This window comes from Balaenoptera ricei, chromosome 4 (genome assembly GCF_028023285.1).
Source record: "Balaenoptera ricei isolate mBalRic1 chromosome 4, mBalRic1.hap2, whole genome shotgun sequence".
NCBI classification, from domain to species: Eukaryota; Metazoa; Chordata; class Mammalia; order Artiodactyla; family Balaenopteridae; genus Balaenoptera; species Balaenoptera ricei.
In genome coordinates, this window is record NC_082642.1 from 19,473,936 (window position 1) to 19,492,313 (window position 18,378).

At 53.3% G+C, this 18,378-nt stretch overlaps 1 protein-coding gene across 11 annotated transcripts in view; it reads left to right on the plus strand.

Annotated features, from left to right (window-relative positions):
• Positions 1–17,560, plus strand: part of DZIP1L (DAZ interacting zinc finger protein 1 like) — a 47,363-nt gene extending 29,803 nt beyond the window's left edge. For 9 of the 11 annotated variants that reach the window (XM_059920258.1, XM_059920261.1, XM_059920256.1 and 6 more), the window contains 10 exons: positions 5–67; positions 1,323–1,463; positions 3,758–3,788; positions 4,918–4,971; positions 8,047–8,180; positions 10,104–10,299; positions 13,017–13,233; positions 13,657–13,829; positions 14,902–15,041; positions 16,636–17,560. In XM_059920258.1, coding sequence (XP_059776241.1) covers positions 5–67; positions 1,323–1,463; positions 3,758–3,788; positions 4,918–4,971; positions 8,047–8,180; positions 10,104–10,299; positions 13,017–13,233; positions 13,657–13,829; positions 14,902–15,041; positions 16,636–16,797 — 1,311 coding nt within the window. In that variant the 3' untranslated portion in view covers positions 16,798–17,560. The remainder of the gene's footprint in view (positions 1–4; positions 68–1,322; positions 1,464–3,757; positions 3,789–4,917; positions 4,972–8,046; positions 8,181–10,103; positions 10,300–13,016; positions 13,234–13,656; positions 13,830–14,901; positions 15,042–16,635) is intronic. The other 2 variants (XM_059920250.1, XM_059920252.1) reach the window with 1 other exon arrangement.
• The last annotated feature ends 818 nt before the right edge of the window (positions 17,561–18,378 follow it).

The following is an 18,378-nucleotide window of genomic DNA, read 5'->3' on the forward strand; positions in this document are numbered from 1 at the left end:
TCAGAAAACAGAATGGAAGAGAAAAATGAAGGCATTGCAGGAAGAGCATGCAGCTCAGAAGAGAGAGGTAAGTCTCACTGGACCGTTTTGGGGAGCCTGGTTTCCCACGACCTCCTCTCATCTTTTAGCTCCCCATCCTTCAGCCCCCACCTTGAACTGGTTGGCAGATAATTTTTTGCTGATACTGTTCCTGGCTGCTGACCCCCATCAATACACAGAGGGGTCGGCCGCCCAGATAGCAGCTTCCCTGGCAGGGAGCATGGGCCTCCAGGCCTTCTCTTCTGAATCCAACACATCCTTTCTCTGTGGTTTCCTCTGCAGTGACCCCGTAAGGTGCTCCAAGGAGGGTTGTGCTGTAAAACTCAGAGAGCTGCCTGGTCATTCTGTGTTTGGGCCCTCCTTTGAAACTCCAACCAGGAGAGACCCTGGTGGCTGTGGACCTCAGTGATAGTTCACGGGCAGCTCAAATGGAAGGGTTCAGACACTGAGACCAGTGGGCAGAGAGCAACAGGCCCCAGGGCAGAGAAAACAGCTTCTCTAAAAATGTCCCTGACAAGGAGGCAAGTTGAGGAGGAAGCCGGTTAACAGGAGCCCCAGGTTCTGCTGCAGAAAGCTCAGAAGGTGAAGGTGCTTAGGTCTGAGTCTGGCGCAGGATGGATTCCCCCTGTTCCAGTAATTCCCATCTGATGGGTTTATCTTATTTGAAACATTTAAAAATGGGAAATGCATTCAAGTTTGTTCCAAAAGCAGAAGAACTGTATTAAGGTACATGGAGTAAAGTCTTACTTCCGCTCCGTTTCCATCTACCTGTCCCCGACACCCACCCCACAGGTGACCACTTTTATTGCTTTCTTGTATTCTTCTAGAGGTTCTTTATGCAAAGATAAACAAATAGTGTCATTTTCTCTCTGCTCTTACATCAGAGGTTTTACTTAAAAATAAATAGTGTCATTTTCTCTCTGCTCTTAGACCGCATTTCCTTCACCTTTTGTCTTCACCTAAAAACATCCATTTGATGATTTTCGAATGACCTCAACTTACCTGACTGTCCTTCAGTGGGTGGCACACCTGACAGGGAGCCTTTGGCCCTGACCTTAGGGACCTGCATTCAATTCTCACTTCTCCTCAGGCACCACTTGAAATGTTCTCAAATGGGAAGGAAGTCAGTCTTGTTAGAAAGCCACCTGCCCGGGTCTGGAGACACTCCACCTGCTTCAGGTGAAACCCCGACCAGCGTTTGCCTACAGGTGCAGGCCCCGCAGGCGCTGGGCACTCAGAGGTCCCTGCAGACATGTGACTGACTGACCTTCCTGTGCCACCAGCTGCAGGAGCAGAACGAGAGGCTCCAGGCCTCCCTGTCTCAGGATCAGAGGAAAGCAGCAATCCAGGCCCAGCGCCAGATCACTGCCCTTCGTGCCCAGCTCCAGGAACAAACCAGGCTCATCGCCTCCCAGGAGGAGATGGTAGGTGTGTCCCTCCTCCCAGCCAGGACCTGGAGCCCTAGGCCTCTTCCCTGCGAGGATTTCCTTAGATTCTTCTGGACTTATCGGCACTAGTCTCATTAGTCAGACTCTTTGAGGAGAGAGAAGAGTCCTCAGATTTGAGGGGCAGAAAGTGATGAGGATGCTGAAGACGTGCCTGCTGTCCGGTGTTAGTGGGTTCACGGTACCACCAGAGACCGTGTGAGGACCAGCACCTGGTTGATACTTTGCTTATTCCTCCGTGTAAGCCTCACTGCTGCCTTTCAAGGTAGACATTACCTTCTCCCCATCTTCATTTGACAGATGATGAAACAGGCAGGAGAAGTTAAGCGCCTCACTCGAGTCCACACGGGGCACGTTATAAATGACAGGGGTGAGATTCAACCCTCGCCAGGCAGGTGGAATGCAAAGCGTGTGCCCCTTTCACTGTGTTCTCAGGCATCATTTCTTAACTAATTCCTTTTTCATAAATTGACTGCCTCTGATGAAGTTGTCAGATAAACTAGTGTGATGAAAAGGCGTCACTCACTAAGCACCCTCTCCTAGAACTGGCCCCTGTGACTCTTCATCTAATGCGGATCACTCTCTGCCCAGCCTGGGCTCAGCTCCCCCTTCTGAGCCCCAGGTCGGTGGAGACGTGTATCTATCCCCAGCTGGGCCCTCCTGTGGCCTCAGGTCCTTTGTCATGGGTCTGATACCACCCTCCACACAGCTTCCCTGGGCTGAGCACCCACTGTCACTGTCTAATCCACTGTTCTGTACCTCTTGCTATTTGTGCCTTTCTTTTCTCCCAGCTATACTTCACCGTCAACATATCTTATTAATCCATGGCCCTGCTGCTTTTCTTTTTACTGTTTCTTCCCCAACACACTTAACTCTTCACAGCTGTGGCTGCCTCAGGTCCAGTCTGGAGGTTTCCTCCTTATGTTACCCAGAACGCTTGTTTGCAGATGTTTCAGTTAGGAGCCCACTGGCTAAACATAGCAGAATAGGTTAACAGGGGTTTATTTTTATTGTAACACCAAAAGAGGTGACAGTTGATGGCCTTGGTTTAGCTGCAAGATTATGCCATTGGAAACCCAGACTCTGTTTTTTTTTCTTTTTTTCTTTTTTTAAATTACCATCTTCAGCATATTGACTTTTGTTCTCATGCTTGACTCTCATAGTTGCAAGATGGCTGCCATAGCCCCAACCATCACAGTCATATCTAATGGAAGCAGTTGATGAAAAGGCTCTTTCCCAAGACTTCTACTTATATTTTACTGTTCAAAGCTGTTATATGGGCAACTACAGTTGCAAGGAAGGTTAGAAAGAGAATAATTAGCTTTATACTTTCTAGGGTAGAGGTAAGCAAAGGAGGAATAGTTAGAAATGGACGTTGTATGAGTCATTCATCAGTAGGTAATGAAAAACAACTCAAACCTAAGCAGAAGAGGGGATTTGTCATAAGGGTAGACAGGGTGTCTCAGAGAGCTCGAGGCAGGGGTGCAGCCAAGTCTAGGAGTAAACTGGGACCAGAGACATGAGTGTAGTCAGGAGTTTTCCTCTGCTGTGTGTCTCTGTTCCTTTCTCTGTATCTGCTTCGATTTTTTCTTTTACTCTGAAGGTCAGCTTCCACTCCATGTCTGCCCTACATGGCAAGCGAACAAACAAGCAAGCAAATAAACAGTGACAACCAAAACTCAAACCAGTTGGCTGTCAAGAGCTCTTGAATTCCCATGTTACCAGTCCAGAATTCTCTGCCCGAACCTGGCTGTGGTGTGGGGGCTTGTTGCCACAAGGGGCTGTCCTGTCTGCAGCTATGTGGAAGGAGGAAGAAGAAGCGCTTCCTGGAAAAGAGGGGTTGAGCAGAGAGTCGGTGACTGTCCACATCATGCCTCCTCCCTCCCAGGGGGCACTCAGCTCAGATGCCCACATCGCAGGAGGGGAGCCTCCCTTGCCCTGGCTGATTTCCACCAATTATACCGACAGTACTGCCTGTGTGCCTGCCCCCCTCTGCTTGTATGGGGCTCCTGCCCTTCAAACCACAGTCCCTCTCTGAAGAGGGGCATTCTTGTCTCCTCACCAAGGGAAAGTGGAGCATGGTGCCATCTTGGCTGCTGCTGTTCACCCTTGGTGCCATTGCGGGGCTGGGGCAGAGTACTCTGAGCTCCCTCCAGTTCCCAGTGGTTGGCATGGGAACACTGGCCGTCCCTTCTTCACAGAACTAGGCAGAGCCACCGCTCACAGCAGAGTCCCCTGCTGGCTGTAACCTGCTCTGTTCCACATCTTTGCAGATCCAGACCATGTCTCTCAGGAAGGTGGAGGGTAAGTCTGTACGGGGCGGTTTGTAACAATCGTGGCTATCGTCTTGGCCTCTCCTGTCTCTTGTCCCCCACCAGTCAATGTATAAGACGAGGCTGGTGGCAGCAGCTCAGGGACCTGTAGCGTCAGGCTCTCTGGCTGGGTGGGGGAGGGTGAGAAGATGTTTGTTTCTGGGACAGACAGGGCTCCAGCCCAGGTTTGTGCTGAAGGCATTCCATGCAGCTGGCAGGGTTTCTTGCCTGGCCTGCTCGTCTCTGTAGGACGGTGGAGACATGAGGTGGGAGCCGGGAGGGAGGATCTTGGGGGCAGTGACGGATGGAGCAGGCAGGGCTCCCGAACAAGCTCTTTCTAATTCACCATGCCTGTGATTCAGTTCCATCCAGCTTTACCTTGTTTCCAGCGTGCAGCGAGTTGACCCCAAATCTCTGCGAATCTGTGTGAATGTGGCCTGTCTGGAGTGTACGCCCTCCGGCTCCTGGGTACTCCGGCGTGCTGGTGTGCGTGCTTGTGTGTGTCTGACGGACACAGGCGCTGGCGTCTAAATGGCGACAGTAACCTACAGGGGACCGCTACTGCTTATGAAACCTGGCCCTTCCTACTCCACCCCGCCTCCCCTGCCCTATGCCTGTAGCTTCCCTTCTGCCTCTCCTTGCAGACCCACACATCTCCCCCGTCCCCTGCCTCGAGGCTAGACATTTCTTCCCCAGCCTCGCAACCAGTTCAGAGAGGCACTATTCCTATGGCCTTGATCTCCTGGGTGCTGGGGCTGGGGTGTGTGCCGTTAATAGGAGCTGTGTGCCATGGACTTCAAATCCATTGTCCCCGTGATTTAACGTGGGGCGGGTATTATTGTCCTCACTTTCTGGATGAGGAGCCCGAGGCTTAGAGAAGATCAAGGACTTACCGTGTCGCGTGCAGCTAGTTGGGGGGCAGAGCTGGAACGAGGACTCTGATCTTTCTGCCTCCAGGGTCCATGGTTGTGGCCGCTGCTCCATCCGGCCTCTCTCTGCTAGAGGACCGACTCGAGGGCTTGCTGTGTCTGGCCAGCACTCACACGCTGCCCCGTGCTTTCCTCTATGGCGGGGAGGGTGTCCCGGGCATTGGAGACACTAACTGCTCCTCCTCTCCTCAGGGATCCGCAAGGGCCCGAAGCCTGTGGACACGGAGAAGGACTCTTCCGAGGAAGGTGAGGCTCCATCTTCTTCCCTGGGAGCCGCCCTCTTCATTGTTTAGTTTGTCCCTACTTAACTGGATCTGGCTACCTGAGTCTGGGTCAGGGGAACTAGGGACATGAAATAAATATTTCTTAAGCACTCTGTGCTTGCCAGGCACATTACACACAGGTACTAACGTGCAGCCTGCTGGTTCACCCAGGCTCAGAGAGGGTCAGTGACTTTCCCAGAGTCACAGAGCCAGCAGGTGGTGGAGTCAGGATTCGGCGCGGTGTCTGCGGCATAGCCTGTCCCTGGTGCCTGCCCCACCGCTTGCCTGGTACTACCCAGAGCAGTGGATGCAGCCTCCCTGCGCTGGCTTAAAATGACCTCTGCGGTTCTATTCTGCGTGGCGAGCGTGCTGCAGACAGATCACACAGGACCTAACTGATGTGCAGGAATCCTCCTCGGCGCCCTCTGCAGAGCCCGGGGTCCCTGCTGCTTTTATTCACTCCGTTGGCCGAGCTCTCAACCAGATGTTTCCAGGGAATGCAAAGGAGAAGTGAAAAAGTAGACTCTCCTGAGAGGGTCAGGGAGAAGGAGCTCCCAGGAAAGATCAGAGAGCTCACAGCCAACCTGCTGACCAGGCCTGCCTGCCCAGCCAGGCTGTGATGTGACAATCCCAGAGCCACCCAACAGATGCACCCAGGAAAGGGTTTTATTGGTGTCACCAAAGAGTTCATTGGGGGGTGTTTTATTTTGTTTTTTAAAGTAATAGTTTACTTTTGAGACAGTAATCTATGCTTTTGACCAAAAAAAAAAAAAAAAAAGAAAGGAAGGACAGAAGGAAGGAAGGGAGAAGGAAAGAAAAGCAAAAGGGCCATCTTTTTGCTTTTTTTTTTGCTTTTTTTTTTTGCTTCTTACTTTGTAAGAAGTAGGTCTCCCTCCTGCCGGGCCATCCAGTCTCCGCCCAGAGATTCCATCGTTAATGGTTTGTCACGCATCTTTCCAGAGATACTTGGTGCAAACACAGGCACATAGATGTATGCATTCTTTTGCTTTTTCCTAAACGGGAGCACAGTATACATATTTTTCTGTGGTTATTGCTTAACAACGTATTTGGGAAGTCATTTCCAATCCCTTTATATAGAGCTGCTGCATTAATTATTCAGGACTTCTCAGTATTCCATTGGATGGATGAACCAAAATTTACTTAATCGGTCCTCTGCTACCTCCCTCCCCACCCAGTGCGTTTAACCTTGGGATATAGTAGCAAAAATTAGAGTTCCATGTAACGTTGAGTAACACAAGGTCCAGAGTGGGGATGAACCAAATCCTCCAGTGGGGGCGTAGAGTTCGAGGAGGAGGAGGCTGAGAAGGGCGAGTTAGGGAGACCTCTCCCCGCCCCCTCCATGCCCCGTCCTGTTGCAGGCAGGACCCAGACCTTTGTCAGGCTGTGCTGTGCCTCTTCACTTGCTCGTCTGCTTCTCCTAGTCCCAGACCAGCAGAGCAGCATCCCTTGGGAACTTGTTAGAAATGCAAAATTTTCAAATTCTCGGCCCCATGCCACACAGACCGAATCAGAACTTCTGGGGCAGGGCCCAGCCATCGCTGTCTGCACCCGCCCTCCAGGGCATTCTGGGGCTTGCTCTAGTTTGAGGACCGCTGCGGGGCCCGTGGCTCTCTGCAACTGGCTGCACACGAAGAATCTCCCAGGCTGCTTGCAGCTCTCTGGAGGACCATGCCAGTCCCCTGCTACCTAAATCACAGCACACGGTGAGGGGCGTCCCAGGCATCAGGAGTACTTAAAGCTCCACAGGTGATTTCAACATGCAGCCAAAATTGGGGCTCATGCCCTGTGCAAACTTTATGGAAGAGCGTCAACCCTGAGGGGCAGTGGGGGGCTTGTTAAAACACAGGTTGCTGGGATCTACCTCCAGAAATTTTGATTCAGTAGGTTGGACTGGGATCTGAGAATCTGCGTTTCTAATAAGTGACAGGTGGTGCCGATGCCGTGGCTCACACTTCGAGAACCGCTGCTCTAGAACAGCTGGTTCTCAGGCGTGGCTGTTGTTAGGTCTGGGGAGTTTCACAAACAGATCTTAAGGCCTGGGGCCCACCCTCTGAGATTCTGATATAATTAGCTTGGGATGGAGCCCAGGTGATTCAGATAAGCAGCCAGGGTTAAGGTCATCGCCTTGACTGTGAGCTCCTTGAGGGTTTTCTTTAGTGTCTTCAGCACTGGCCTGTTCAAGCTCCATATTACTTGTCAGTAAAAGTCTACTGAGTGAATCAAAAGGCTGGTCCTTCTGTAACCACAGTGGCCCCCGGCATTGGACCTGAAGAGCACTTCTGGGAGGCCTTCCCTGACTCACCCGGGATGGCCCCTTTGTAGCAGTTATCACATTTTATTGTAATTGCTTATTTTGTTACCCTCTGGGTCGGTATTTCTCAAGGTGCAGTCTGTGGCTCATCTCCATCAGAATCATCTGGGGAAGTTAAAATGCAGATTCCAGGGCCCTTCCCCAGACCTATGGCATCAGACTCTCTGGAGGATGGGGCCAGGGAATGTGCACTTTAAACCTAGGCAATTCTGATGTATACAATTGGAGGGAGAGCCCCTGATTTAGGCAGTAAGCCCAAGGGGAGCAGGGAGCTATCGGTCCACCGTATGTATATGTATACATACATCATGCATGTAAGCCAAATCACTATGTTGTACATCTTAAACTTATACAGTGCTGTATGTCAATTATATCTCAATAAAACTGGGGCGGGGGCGTGGGGCGTGAAGACCAGAGCCCAGGGAACAAACTGCTGTCAGGACTCAAGTGTGAGTCAAAAGCCTGAGATCTCTCGGTTAACCTGGGACAGGACTGAGCCAGATCTTGGAGGTCCAGACCTGCAGGGGATGAGGATCCTGAAGGTGGGTAGGGAGTCTGCAGCAGTGGTTCCCAGGAGAAGAAGGACCCGGGGATGGACACTCAGAGGGGATTGGTGGCCCTGGGTGCACAGGCTGGAGACCAGGATCCCTGGCTGGGTGCCGTGTGGCTTTGGGAGTAGAGGTTTCGGGCACCCAGGCTTACCTCGGTGGTTGTCTTGTGCTGCAGAGCTGGAGGACTCCCGCAGTGGACAGCAGAAGCTGCTGGCAGCTCTCAGTCGAAACCCCACCTTGCTGAAGCAGTTCAGGCCAGTCCTGGAGGACACCCTGGAGGAGAAGCTGGAAAGCATGGGGATAAAGCGAGTGAGTTCCAGGGCCACTGTGGCAGGGCCGGTACCTACCGTTTAGACACAGGGCATTCTTAAACCGACAAAGGGTCGATTGTTCTTTACATTGTAAGCTTATTCATCTTATTTGTTCCAGTGGGACACCTTTGGTATCCAGGAATATAAACCTGCACAGCTGGCACTGTGGTCTCTTCTCTGTTTCCTCCAATGGCTTCCTGAGATGTCACCCTGTGTCCTGACTTCTCCGTGCTCTCCACTCATTGGCTACTTTCTTCTGCGTCTCTATTTCGTTGTTGTTGTTCACATATTCAACAAATATTTATTGAGCACCGTTGTGCTAAGTAGTGTACTATATGCTGAGAATACAATGATGAATTAGACAGAACTGACAATTTTTTTCATGGAGTTTACAAATGGTAGGGAACTCAGATATTAAACAGTGATTGTCCAGAAATTTAATAACTTACCATTGTGAGAAATACTCTGCAAGAGAGGTATTGGATGCTATAGGAATGAATAATAAGGGGATGTGCCTTAGCTTGAAGGTCCAGGTGTGATGGTGGGCAATATGTGGATATTACTTTGACAGATTACTCCTCTCCAATTGGATAGAGTCTCAGTGGAACTATCAAACAAGATGTTCCATCTTCTCCTGGACAAAGGGACTATATGTGCCCCAAAGGACTGTGTCTCTGTTTCTGACAGAGGGAATTTAATTGGCTCAGTGTGGCCTTTGGAGGGGCCCCTTGGGTGAAGTGTCCATCATCGGTGGCACACGTGGCCATGCCCACTGAGCAGGTGGCAGTGAGTGGAGCAGGCTCTGAACACGCTGGTACAAATTAGCATTTGAACACCGTTGTCCCTACATGCCCGTGTTCAACCAGAGTATGCATATTATCATGAAAGGCATTATTTTTGGCTGCGTTGGGTCTTCATTGCTGTACACGGGCTTTCTCTAGCTGCCGTGCGCGGGCTTCTCATTGCGGTGGCTTCTCTTGTTGCGGAGCACGGGCTCTAGGTGCGCGGGATTCAGTAGTTGTGGCACGTGGGCTCAGTAGTTGTGGCTCGCGGGCTCAGCAGTTGTGGCTCACGGGCTCTAGAGCGCAGGCTCAGTAGCTGCGGCGGTGCATGAGCTTATTAGTTGCTCCGCGGCATGTGGGACCTTCCCAGACCAGGGCTCAAACCCGTGTCCCCTGCATTGGCAGGTGCATTCTCAACCACTGTGCCACCGGGGAAGCCCAGTGACATCTATTATTAAAAAACACACCTTGTTATCAAAGCAGCTGAGCATCACATCATTGAGAATACTATGTGTATAGAATAAAATAAGAAAAAAACCCCCAGACCCCTAGGTTTAATTTAGCAAGGAGGCCCCCTAGTCACTGACTGTTTTCAACTACTGCTCAATCTAACTCTGGCCTTACGTTCAGACTTGATTAAACCATTTCTTTCTAATCTTAAATGATTTCTCATGGGCTCCAGGTGGATGTCAAAAGCCCAAGCAAGTTCCAGTAGGTTTTGGAAGGGTGTCTGGCTTTGTTTTTTTGCAGTTGATGTTTTCAAACCTTGTTAGCCATGGAGAACAATGTGTCCAGCATAACGATAGTGCCTGGGGGTACAAAAAGGAGCAAGCCATGGTCTCCCCACTGTAGGATTCGGTCGGGTGGTGGAGAGGCATGTCCCACCTGAGCCTGTATGCTTGATGTCGATGGACTGGTGCGCAGCCCCTTGGCACCATTCTGCTGTGTGTGCTTTGCTGGGGCCCCCGCGTCCTAGCCCACCTTGCTTTCAGCAGCCTGCTCGCCCTGCTGTAATGCTCAGCTCCTCTCCCAGAAGCACCGGCACTGATCCCAGTCACTCCCAGGCCAGCAGCAGCTTTGAGAGGCTTAGGGAAGGAGAAGGGGAGCCCATCTCCAGAGGGAACCTCTGTGTCTTCTAGGATGCAAAGGGAATCCCTGCTCACACCCTCCGACACCTGGAGTCCCTCCTGCGAGCCCAGCGGGAGCAAAAGGCGGGGAGGTTTTCTGAATTTCTGAGTCTGAGGGAGAAGCTCATCAAGGAAGCCAGCAGCAGAGTGAAGGAGGAGAGACAGTGGAACAGGGCCCCGGTGTCCCAGCCAGACGGCGAGGCTCCAGGTGAGCTGGCGAGTGGGTTTGCTCGGGGCTGTGACCTGCGAAGGTGCAGGCTTGTTTGCGTATAAGGGGGTGCGTAATCCCCCCGTCCACATCCAGGGCTTTGCTCTGAAGGGCCAGACGATAGGGTCCTCCCAGGTGGCTGAGTCCAAAAGTCTTCTGTTGGAAAAACAGAGTCTGTGGATGGGGTGGGGTGGGCACCAGAGTCCCTCAGGGAAGCAGAGGAGAACGAGGACCAGAGCTGTGCTTCAGCCCTGAGCTGGCCCTGCTCCGACGCGCTGCCCCCTTCAGCAGCTTCGCTCTGCACTGTTTTACTTGCTTGGACCACAAGTTGAGCTTTGCCGTGACAGAGAGCAGCCTATTCTGTTTGTGGCTCTGTAAACCAGGCCTGTCAGCACAGCGGCTGCAGGTGGAGGCAAGGATCCATCAAGTGAATACTCGGCTCTGGGGCAGCGGTTGGGCCAGTTTGGCAGGCGGACAAGTCCTCAGAACTCAGACGTCCCCTGGGCCGGGTCCAGCCGCTGCTTTGTCCCTGGAATTTGTGACAAGGAAAGGCCCTGTGGGTCTTGTGGAGGGCTGAAGTATGTGGGCGAGGACCCTCCGCGCTCTGTCCTCAGGGCACGCAGGGAGCGAGGCAACTGTGTTCTTTGGCTCAGGAGCCCCCATCTCTAGATTCAGATCCACAGGCCGGGTGATGCCCCAGCTCCTTTCGGTCATGGACGTGTGCAGCCAGAGGAACGTCGCTTCTGCTGTCTCCTTGTGTCCAGGCAGGCCCCAACCTGAGCTCTGTATGCAAAGGAAGGTTCCAGAGTGTGGTCCACACACCTCTGGGGGCTATGAGGGTTGATTTTAGTTGGTACGTGCATCAATAATTTTAAGATTTAATCTTTATTTATCTTCATGTACATTGGAAAAATATTACTAGCATGGCAATCCTGAGAGCTCATGGAAATTATTACTTGCATAAGTATGAAGTGGGTACTTTATGTTTAAAAGTGTCATTTTATATAAAAATGTTAAATAGAGAACAGGACAGTTGCTTTGAGAATATGGTAAAAATTGTGTCGATGATCTGGGTAACTCTGTCATATTTGGTTTAAACTTCTGGCCTTAAAAGCTCTAAGGAAAGGATAGTTTTTAGTCTTGTACAGAAATCTCAGGGTGAAGGGTATCTGTCCTGGTTGCTAACCTGCCTTTCACATAACCCTCTGCCTCAAATGCTCATTCATTCCTAATTTGTTTAATTGAGTGCAGTATTTGCTGAGGTTGACCTGGGCCGGGGCCTGCTCCCTCAGCTGGAAACCAGCCAGGACTAGGTGATGTGACAGGGCCAAGCACGGGCTGGGGCCGCTCGGAGGAGAGGGGACGGGCCCCGAGGGAGGGTGAATGGAAGCCCCCTCTGAGTCCTGGTTTCCAAAAGAAGAGAAAGTTTTCTTGCTCTTCAAGGTGCTCCCCTCCCCTCCAGTGCTTGGTCCCAAAGCCTGGAGTGGGAGCCTCCCCTGGCCCCCACCTTCTGTCTCCACTTCCCTGGCCTTGGGTCCTCCCTTCCCCAGGGCCCGTCACTGACCGGTGAGGTGAGCGCTGTCCTCTCGGCATTTCGTAGGCCTCCTTCCAGCTCTGCACCCACATGTTCTCTTTCTAGGCCCCATGAGTGCTGTACGAAAGCTCACCTCCCGTCTCTGCTCAGAGTATGCCTCTTTTGTTTTGGGGCAAAGCTGCGGGATGCAGCCAAGGCAGTGGCAAGAGCCCTAGATTTGGGGTGACTGACGACCTGGGTTTGCATCTGCCGCTGACTTCCATGGAATCGTGGGTCTTGAGCAAGTTCCTGAATCCCTGGAAGCCTGTCTGGGGCTAAATGGATGTTGGATGTAAAGTGCTTAGCTTGGTCTGTGCATAGTAACTGTAGCTGTTGTTATTTTCCCTCAGCAAGTTCACCCTCCTTTCAGTTTACGCTTTCCTAGAAACCCCACTTCTGTGTAAATGCATTCTCCGAGAGCTGTGCATTTTGAACGTCTTTTCGAACTTGGAACTACAGTAAGAAATGCATTTTATGCTGTGGCTCAATCCACACGTGTAAGAGTTTGATGAAACAGTACTTACTCGGACTCCCTGTGATGCACTTTCTCTCCTCTTCTCTTTCCATAAAAAAACTGCCAATCCTGCATTACTGCCCACCCCACGTGATTCGCAAGCTGGAGGGACTGTATCTAATTGCCTGCCTTAAGCCCTCCTGCACAAGCCGAGTTCTGGGAGGAGGGTGTGTGGATCTCGCTGGCCCAGGTGGTCCACCGGCGCCCTCTGGTGGCAGCAGGGCCTTCCTGCAGGGCTGCCTGCACTCCAGCAGCAGCCGCTTGGGTTGGGTGGAGAGGGGAGTAGGTGGCCTTGGCGAGGCCAGCTTCTAGGATTGTGTCGGGGGAGCTGCAGACATGTTGGACCCTCTTCAGACCTGCTGCCTCCCGCGGGTCTCCCGAAACGATGCCATGACCCTGGAACACCAGCTGCTGTCTTGGTCTCTGATGAAACTGTGGATCCCGGCCCCAGGTCTGGCCAGCAGCAGGACGCTTGTGGTGGGGGAAGTTATTAAATCCGCTGTGATTATTACGGTACTCTGCACAGAGTGACTTGCCCATTTCCCGTGTGTGGAGCCTCTTTCTGCATCCTCTCGGGCTCGAGGGCCCAGATGGGTATGCTCCGAAACTCACTCTTACCTGTGTTTCTAGTCAAAAGCCAGCAGAGCACACCGGTCACCAAAGAGGCCCAGCCAAAGGCCAGGACCCTGCACGTGGCACAGTCATCCAAGCCGGCAGAGTCCCCCGTGTCACCTCTTCAGAGCCGCGACAGCCACGGCCCGGGCCTGGCTCAGGGGCCCACCCCTACTCCTGGCTCCACAGCGCCTGGGCCCTCCAGCACCCCGGCTTCCCTGGGGCCCGGGCTGAGGTGAGCCGGGCTCTACGCTCACCCCGGGTCTGTGGTGTGGCTCCCGCCCTGTCCTGGGCCCCCTACAGGCTTCTGCAGACAGGGGAGGGGCAGAGGCAGAAGTGAACAGGAAGGGCCTCAGGTGCGGTCCAGCCCTAGCTCCCATGAAGAGACCGGGGTCCTTTGCTCCCAGCCAGGACACACCTCCCCTCCCCTTACTCACCTGTCCCCAAGCCTCGGTGGCCACGCTGGAGGGGCTGGGTCTTCATCTGCTGACGGAGCTGGTGTGGTCTGCCACTCTCCAGATGACTCCTGGCTGGCGTCTGGGCCCAGGCAGGGAGCAGGGCTGGCTCTGGGCAAACCAGACAAGCTTGCAAGTGGTGAAGTGTGGCATTGAACGTCTTTGTTCCGGCCCACACACCGCCCGTTTCTTCTCTTCCTCAGCAGTACGCCCCCGTTCAGTTCTGAAGAGGACTCGGAGGCAGATGCTGGCTCTCATGCGTCCCTCCAGCCCCCGAGAGTTCCTTTGAGGCTGGGGCCCCGGCCGCAGGATGACTGGGGCTGGTCTGACACCGAGACCTCGGAGGGGAGCGCCCGGACGCCTGGCAAGGGCTCAGGTGGGCTGGCTTCCTCAGGAGAGGAAGGTTTTCTTATAAAAATGTTAAGAGGCTTGTAGCTTCTGGCTTCAGTTGCATTTTCTAGCCAAAGATGAAAGAATATGGAACTTTTGTCTTTCCAAAGTCAGTAAGTGGAAGCGCTGGGGTGTAAGCCCAGCTCTATCTGCCACGTCCACAGTGTCCGTGGAGTCTGCGGTACTTCATCTTGTCTACAGTGTGTTCCAAGCCTGCCAGTCTATCGACCACCAGAACCAGATCTCTGGAGAAGTACCGACGACCTGCCAGGCTAGATGATAGGGTGTAAACATCTAGGAACTGGGAGTCTGGAGTCCTCGGACATGCTTCAGCCTCTGTCACTTGCTCCCTGCGTGTGCTTGTGTGAAGGGTTTCGGTTCCTTTGTTGTAAAATGAGGTTTCCGGACAAGATGGGTAATGAGGGATGAGGTACACATTAGGCCCTTAACAAACAGTTTTTGAATGAATCAATGAGCTGAGGGCTGTCGTAGCTCCGGACCTCTGTTCAGGCCCCAGATGTTTGAATCCTGGAAGTCCGTGGCCAGCTCCCTGCTTCTTGGCCAGTCCTGAGGTCTGGACATCCACCTTGCTCTCCCATGTCACCAGAGTCCATTGATAACGTAGTCACTGCTTAGCCCCCTTCTTGCATGGAGTTCACAGAAAGCGAGTCTGGCCCGCAGCCCTCCTGTGCGAATTTATATTGATGATATTTCTTCGTTTCTCTGTGAAGGTGTTGGAGGAGGAACTGCACGTTAGTCTTGCAGTTCAGGTACCAACTGAGCAGGGATTCCTCCCGGCCTCCCTCCCGTTGAGAGGGAAGGGCAGCTTCCTAAGCCTGGGTACCCGGCGGTGTCCTTAAGTGCACAGTACACTTACAGGATGTTCCAAGCACACGCCGGCCTGGGCCTCTCTCTCTTTGCCCCTCTTTTACTGTTTTTGCCCTTCCTTCTTCCTCCTGACCCTTTTCCATGCTCCCTTTATCCACACCAGAGCCTGGATGTGACCCATAAGGATGATGCATTCAGACTCTGGGCTTTTCCCCCTGGTTGCCTTCCAGGAACACTGGTGCGGTCGATGGTCAGAAATCATGAGAAGCAGCTGGAGGCTTCGGCCAAGAAGCCTGCTGGAGAGGTCAGTCTGTTCTCCAAGCCCAATGCCCGGCCACAGAGGGCTGCTGTGCCAGGAGGGAAGCCCCAGGTAGGCTGTAGGACCTTGGAGGCTGCCCTGCAATTCCCTACAGAGCCAGCTCTGAGTTTGGGGGCCTGGGGTGGGGGCTGAGGGAGGGTCCAGCGAGCGTCAGCCTGGGCCCTAGTGCGACCCTGCGGGTGACCTCACTGCCCCCTCTGCCCTTGCACGGGTAGAGGGCTGGCCACTTTCCAATGCTTGTTGTTTCATTATACGAACAACCGCTCAGTGGGTTGTGTCTCCGGGCCACTCACGCTCCCACTTCCTGCCTCTGATAGAGCCTGGACCCAGCTCTGTGTCTGGCTTCCTGCAGTAGCTGCTGTCTGCCGGCTCCGCCTCATCCCACAGCCAACCCCTCCCCCTTCCGTCGTGCCCCGAGGACCCCAGCGCAAGGCTGTGTGCAGAGCAGATAGCTTCACAGGGTGGGGTGTTGGAGTAGCAACACACAGCACATCCGAGTAGGCCACAGCACACAATGGGGATATTTAGACTAAATATTCAAGGCCATTCCTCATCACTAAGAATGTCTTGACGGCCTTGCCTCTCTCAGGCTCCAGCTGCCAGCAGATCTAGAACTCAGATGCTCAGCCTCCCAGACCATTCCCGTCAGGCCGTCCTCCTCGCTGCCCGCCCCCCATCAGGGAACAACTTCCATACTCCTGTTGCTGTCTTAGGCAGAAACATTTCGAGCTCTTGTTACTTTACACTCCTTTCTCAATCAAAAAGGTGCATCCTGGGGTGCTATTGCCCTAAAATTCAGAAGGAGTGGGCCATCACTTTTTGGTTCTCCCTAGCATACTCCCCCAACCCCAAATACCTACCTTGTACTACATAATATGTTTTGGTTTATTATGCAGCCCATGTGTGTTTGCGAGTAATGAGTCTAAATGATTTTAAAAGTATTCATCCCTTTTTTTCCCATGTTGTGAAAGAACACCGACAGCCCTCAGCAGGTTGAGGCGCTGCTCGCCGCCCAGGCCCTGGTGGTTTCTGATTGGTTGGCCTTACGTTCCAGGCAAATGGCCTGGGCACTGAGAGCTCTGCGGGGGGTGGGGAGTGGGGTGGTGGTGACCGTGGCTCTGGTTCCAGGACAGCCTGGGACCTTGGCCCACTCTGGGCTCCTCAGTTGGCCCCAGCCCAGACCCTTTCCAGGCTGAAAGATTCCTGGCACTTCGAGTTCCCCTCATTCTCCTATGGTCAGAGTGTTCCCCAGCCCCTAGACAAGAAGTCTGTGGCAGGTGGGGTGGACATGTTAGCCCCTGGCGCATCAGCTCAGGAATTTGGAGAAGTTGAGGCTCTAGGCTTCCAGATCCATCACTGTGGGCAGTTAAAAATTCTGGACAAAGTTTAAATTACAACAAGAGCAACCTGGTCTGCTACAGGCCTCTCCAAGGAGCTTGCCTTGGTGTGGCCAGTGGAATTTCAGGGGTGTTTGCATTGCTGTGACCCCAGGTCTCTGAAGCAGGTTCTCAGGGAAATGAGAAGGCAGGAGGAGAAGTATCCCCCTCCTGCTTTCTTCCAAATCTGCATTTTGTCCCCATGTCTGTCCTGCAAGTCCATCCTCCCTTGTCAGATGCATTTACTTCTCCCCCTCCCCTCCCTGCAGCTTTCTGAAGATGAGAGTGACTTGGAGATCTCTTCCTTGGAAGATCTCCCCCAGGACTTGAACCAGAGAGAGAAACCAAAGCCCTTGCCTCGCTCGAAGCTCCCAGAGAAGATTGGTGCCAGCTCTTGGAGCCCTGGTCAGCCCCGGGTCCCTGGCTGGTGATCCCACCCCAGAGCCTGGCGGCCAGAGGACCAGCCTTGTCGCCCAGCTGGGTGGGGCTGGCTCACGGTCCATCCCAACAGATGGGGCTGCCGGGCCTCTTGTCTTCACCAGTAACCGAGAGGTCTTCTCCCCTGGAGAGAAGCAGAGCAGAAGATGGATATGATCTCTCCCGCCCCCTGTGAGGGGCCCTGGCAGTGCCCCTGGGTCCCAGGGCTTGAGAAAGGGTTGTAACAGGACCTCAGAGCAGCACCCTTCCTCCACCTCCACGTTCACTCCAGACTGAAAGGAAACACCTGGTCTCTAGTCCGGAGCGTTTTGTAAACCTGCAGGAACACTGTAGAGATGGGTCTTTTATAGGGTCCTTTTGGGGACTTTTGCCTGAGTCAGTCATTCACTGACTGACCCAGAGCCATTTACTGAGGTCTCCAGCCTCTCACTGCAGAGTTGGGGTAGAGGCAGAGATGGGGGGAGAAAAGGACAGGGTCATAATCTGCTGACAGAGATTAGGATGCTATGGGAGCACAGACAGAGCGCCCAGTGCAGCCTGGGGTGACCTTGGAGAGCTTCCCAGAGCTGATGTCTGGCAGGGCCTGCTCGTGGGTGGGAGGGAAGGAGGGCCTCATATCCCCAAAGGACCACAAATTAAATTTTTGATATTATCTCTAAAATTAGGTTATGTATATAACTACTGTATTTTTTTTTTAATTTGAAAAGCATTAATTTATTATTTGTAAACCTTTAAATACAGCACAATGTTTCTCACTCTCTGGTATTTCTTCCTGTTTTTGGCGCTTTAGCAGGGGCTGGGTGGGGGCTGGAGCCGTGTGTACCCCAACTGTGTCAGTTTAGGGCCTTTGGGGTGCAGTTGCCAGGATGGAGATGATAGGATTGCAGTCGGTTTGCTGGGGAGTCACACCGGCGGAGGAAGCCGGATCGGGCAGGGAAAGCGCTCACGTGCAATGCAGGTCTGACCCCTGTGGGAGAAGGGAGAGCGGGAAGCAGGAGTGGGCAGGGGGAGCCCCAGACCGCCTTGCGGCTGACATCTCCGCCAACCCTGTGGGAGCTCCAGAGCAGGCACTACCCACCAGGGAGTCCACACTGGGCAGGAATGGCCAGGACCTCGTGCCCCCAGCCTGCTTGGCCATTGGCTGGAGTGCCCAGGAGCGTGAGACCTAGTTGAACAGCCATTGTTTTCCCTAAAGGGAAGCCCAGCCGTGCACCTCCAGGCCTCACGAGTAGAGGGAATAGCGTGATGAACCCACGTTCCCAACACCCAACTTCAACCGTTATCAACTCAGCTCGCGGCCAATCTCGCCTCACCTATCTCTCCCCACTACCTCGGGTCTGTCCCTCTCCCCGGCCCTCCATCCAGGCTTCTTTTGACCTCTGGATGGTCCTGATACCTGGGCTAAGCCCTGAAGTTCTAGCAGGAGGAACCAGGGGAAGTGAGGAGGAAAGGCACTGCAGAGGGCAAAGGGGATCTGGGGCAAAGGAGGCTTGGGGGTATCATGGTACCAGGCTGTTCAGTGAGGCCAGAGCCCAGCTTATGAAGGGCCTTGCGTGGGACTCGGGCCAGCCCAC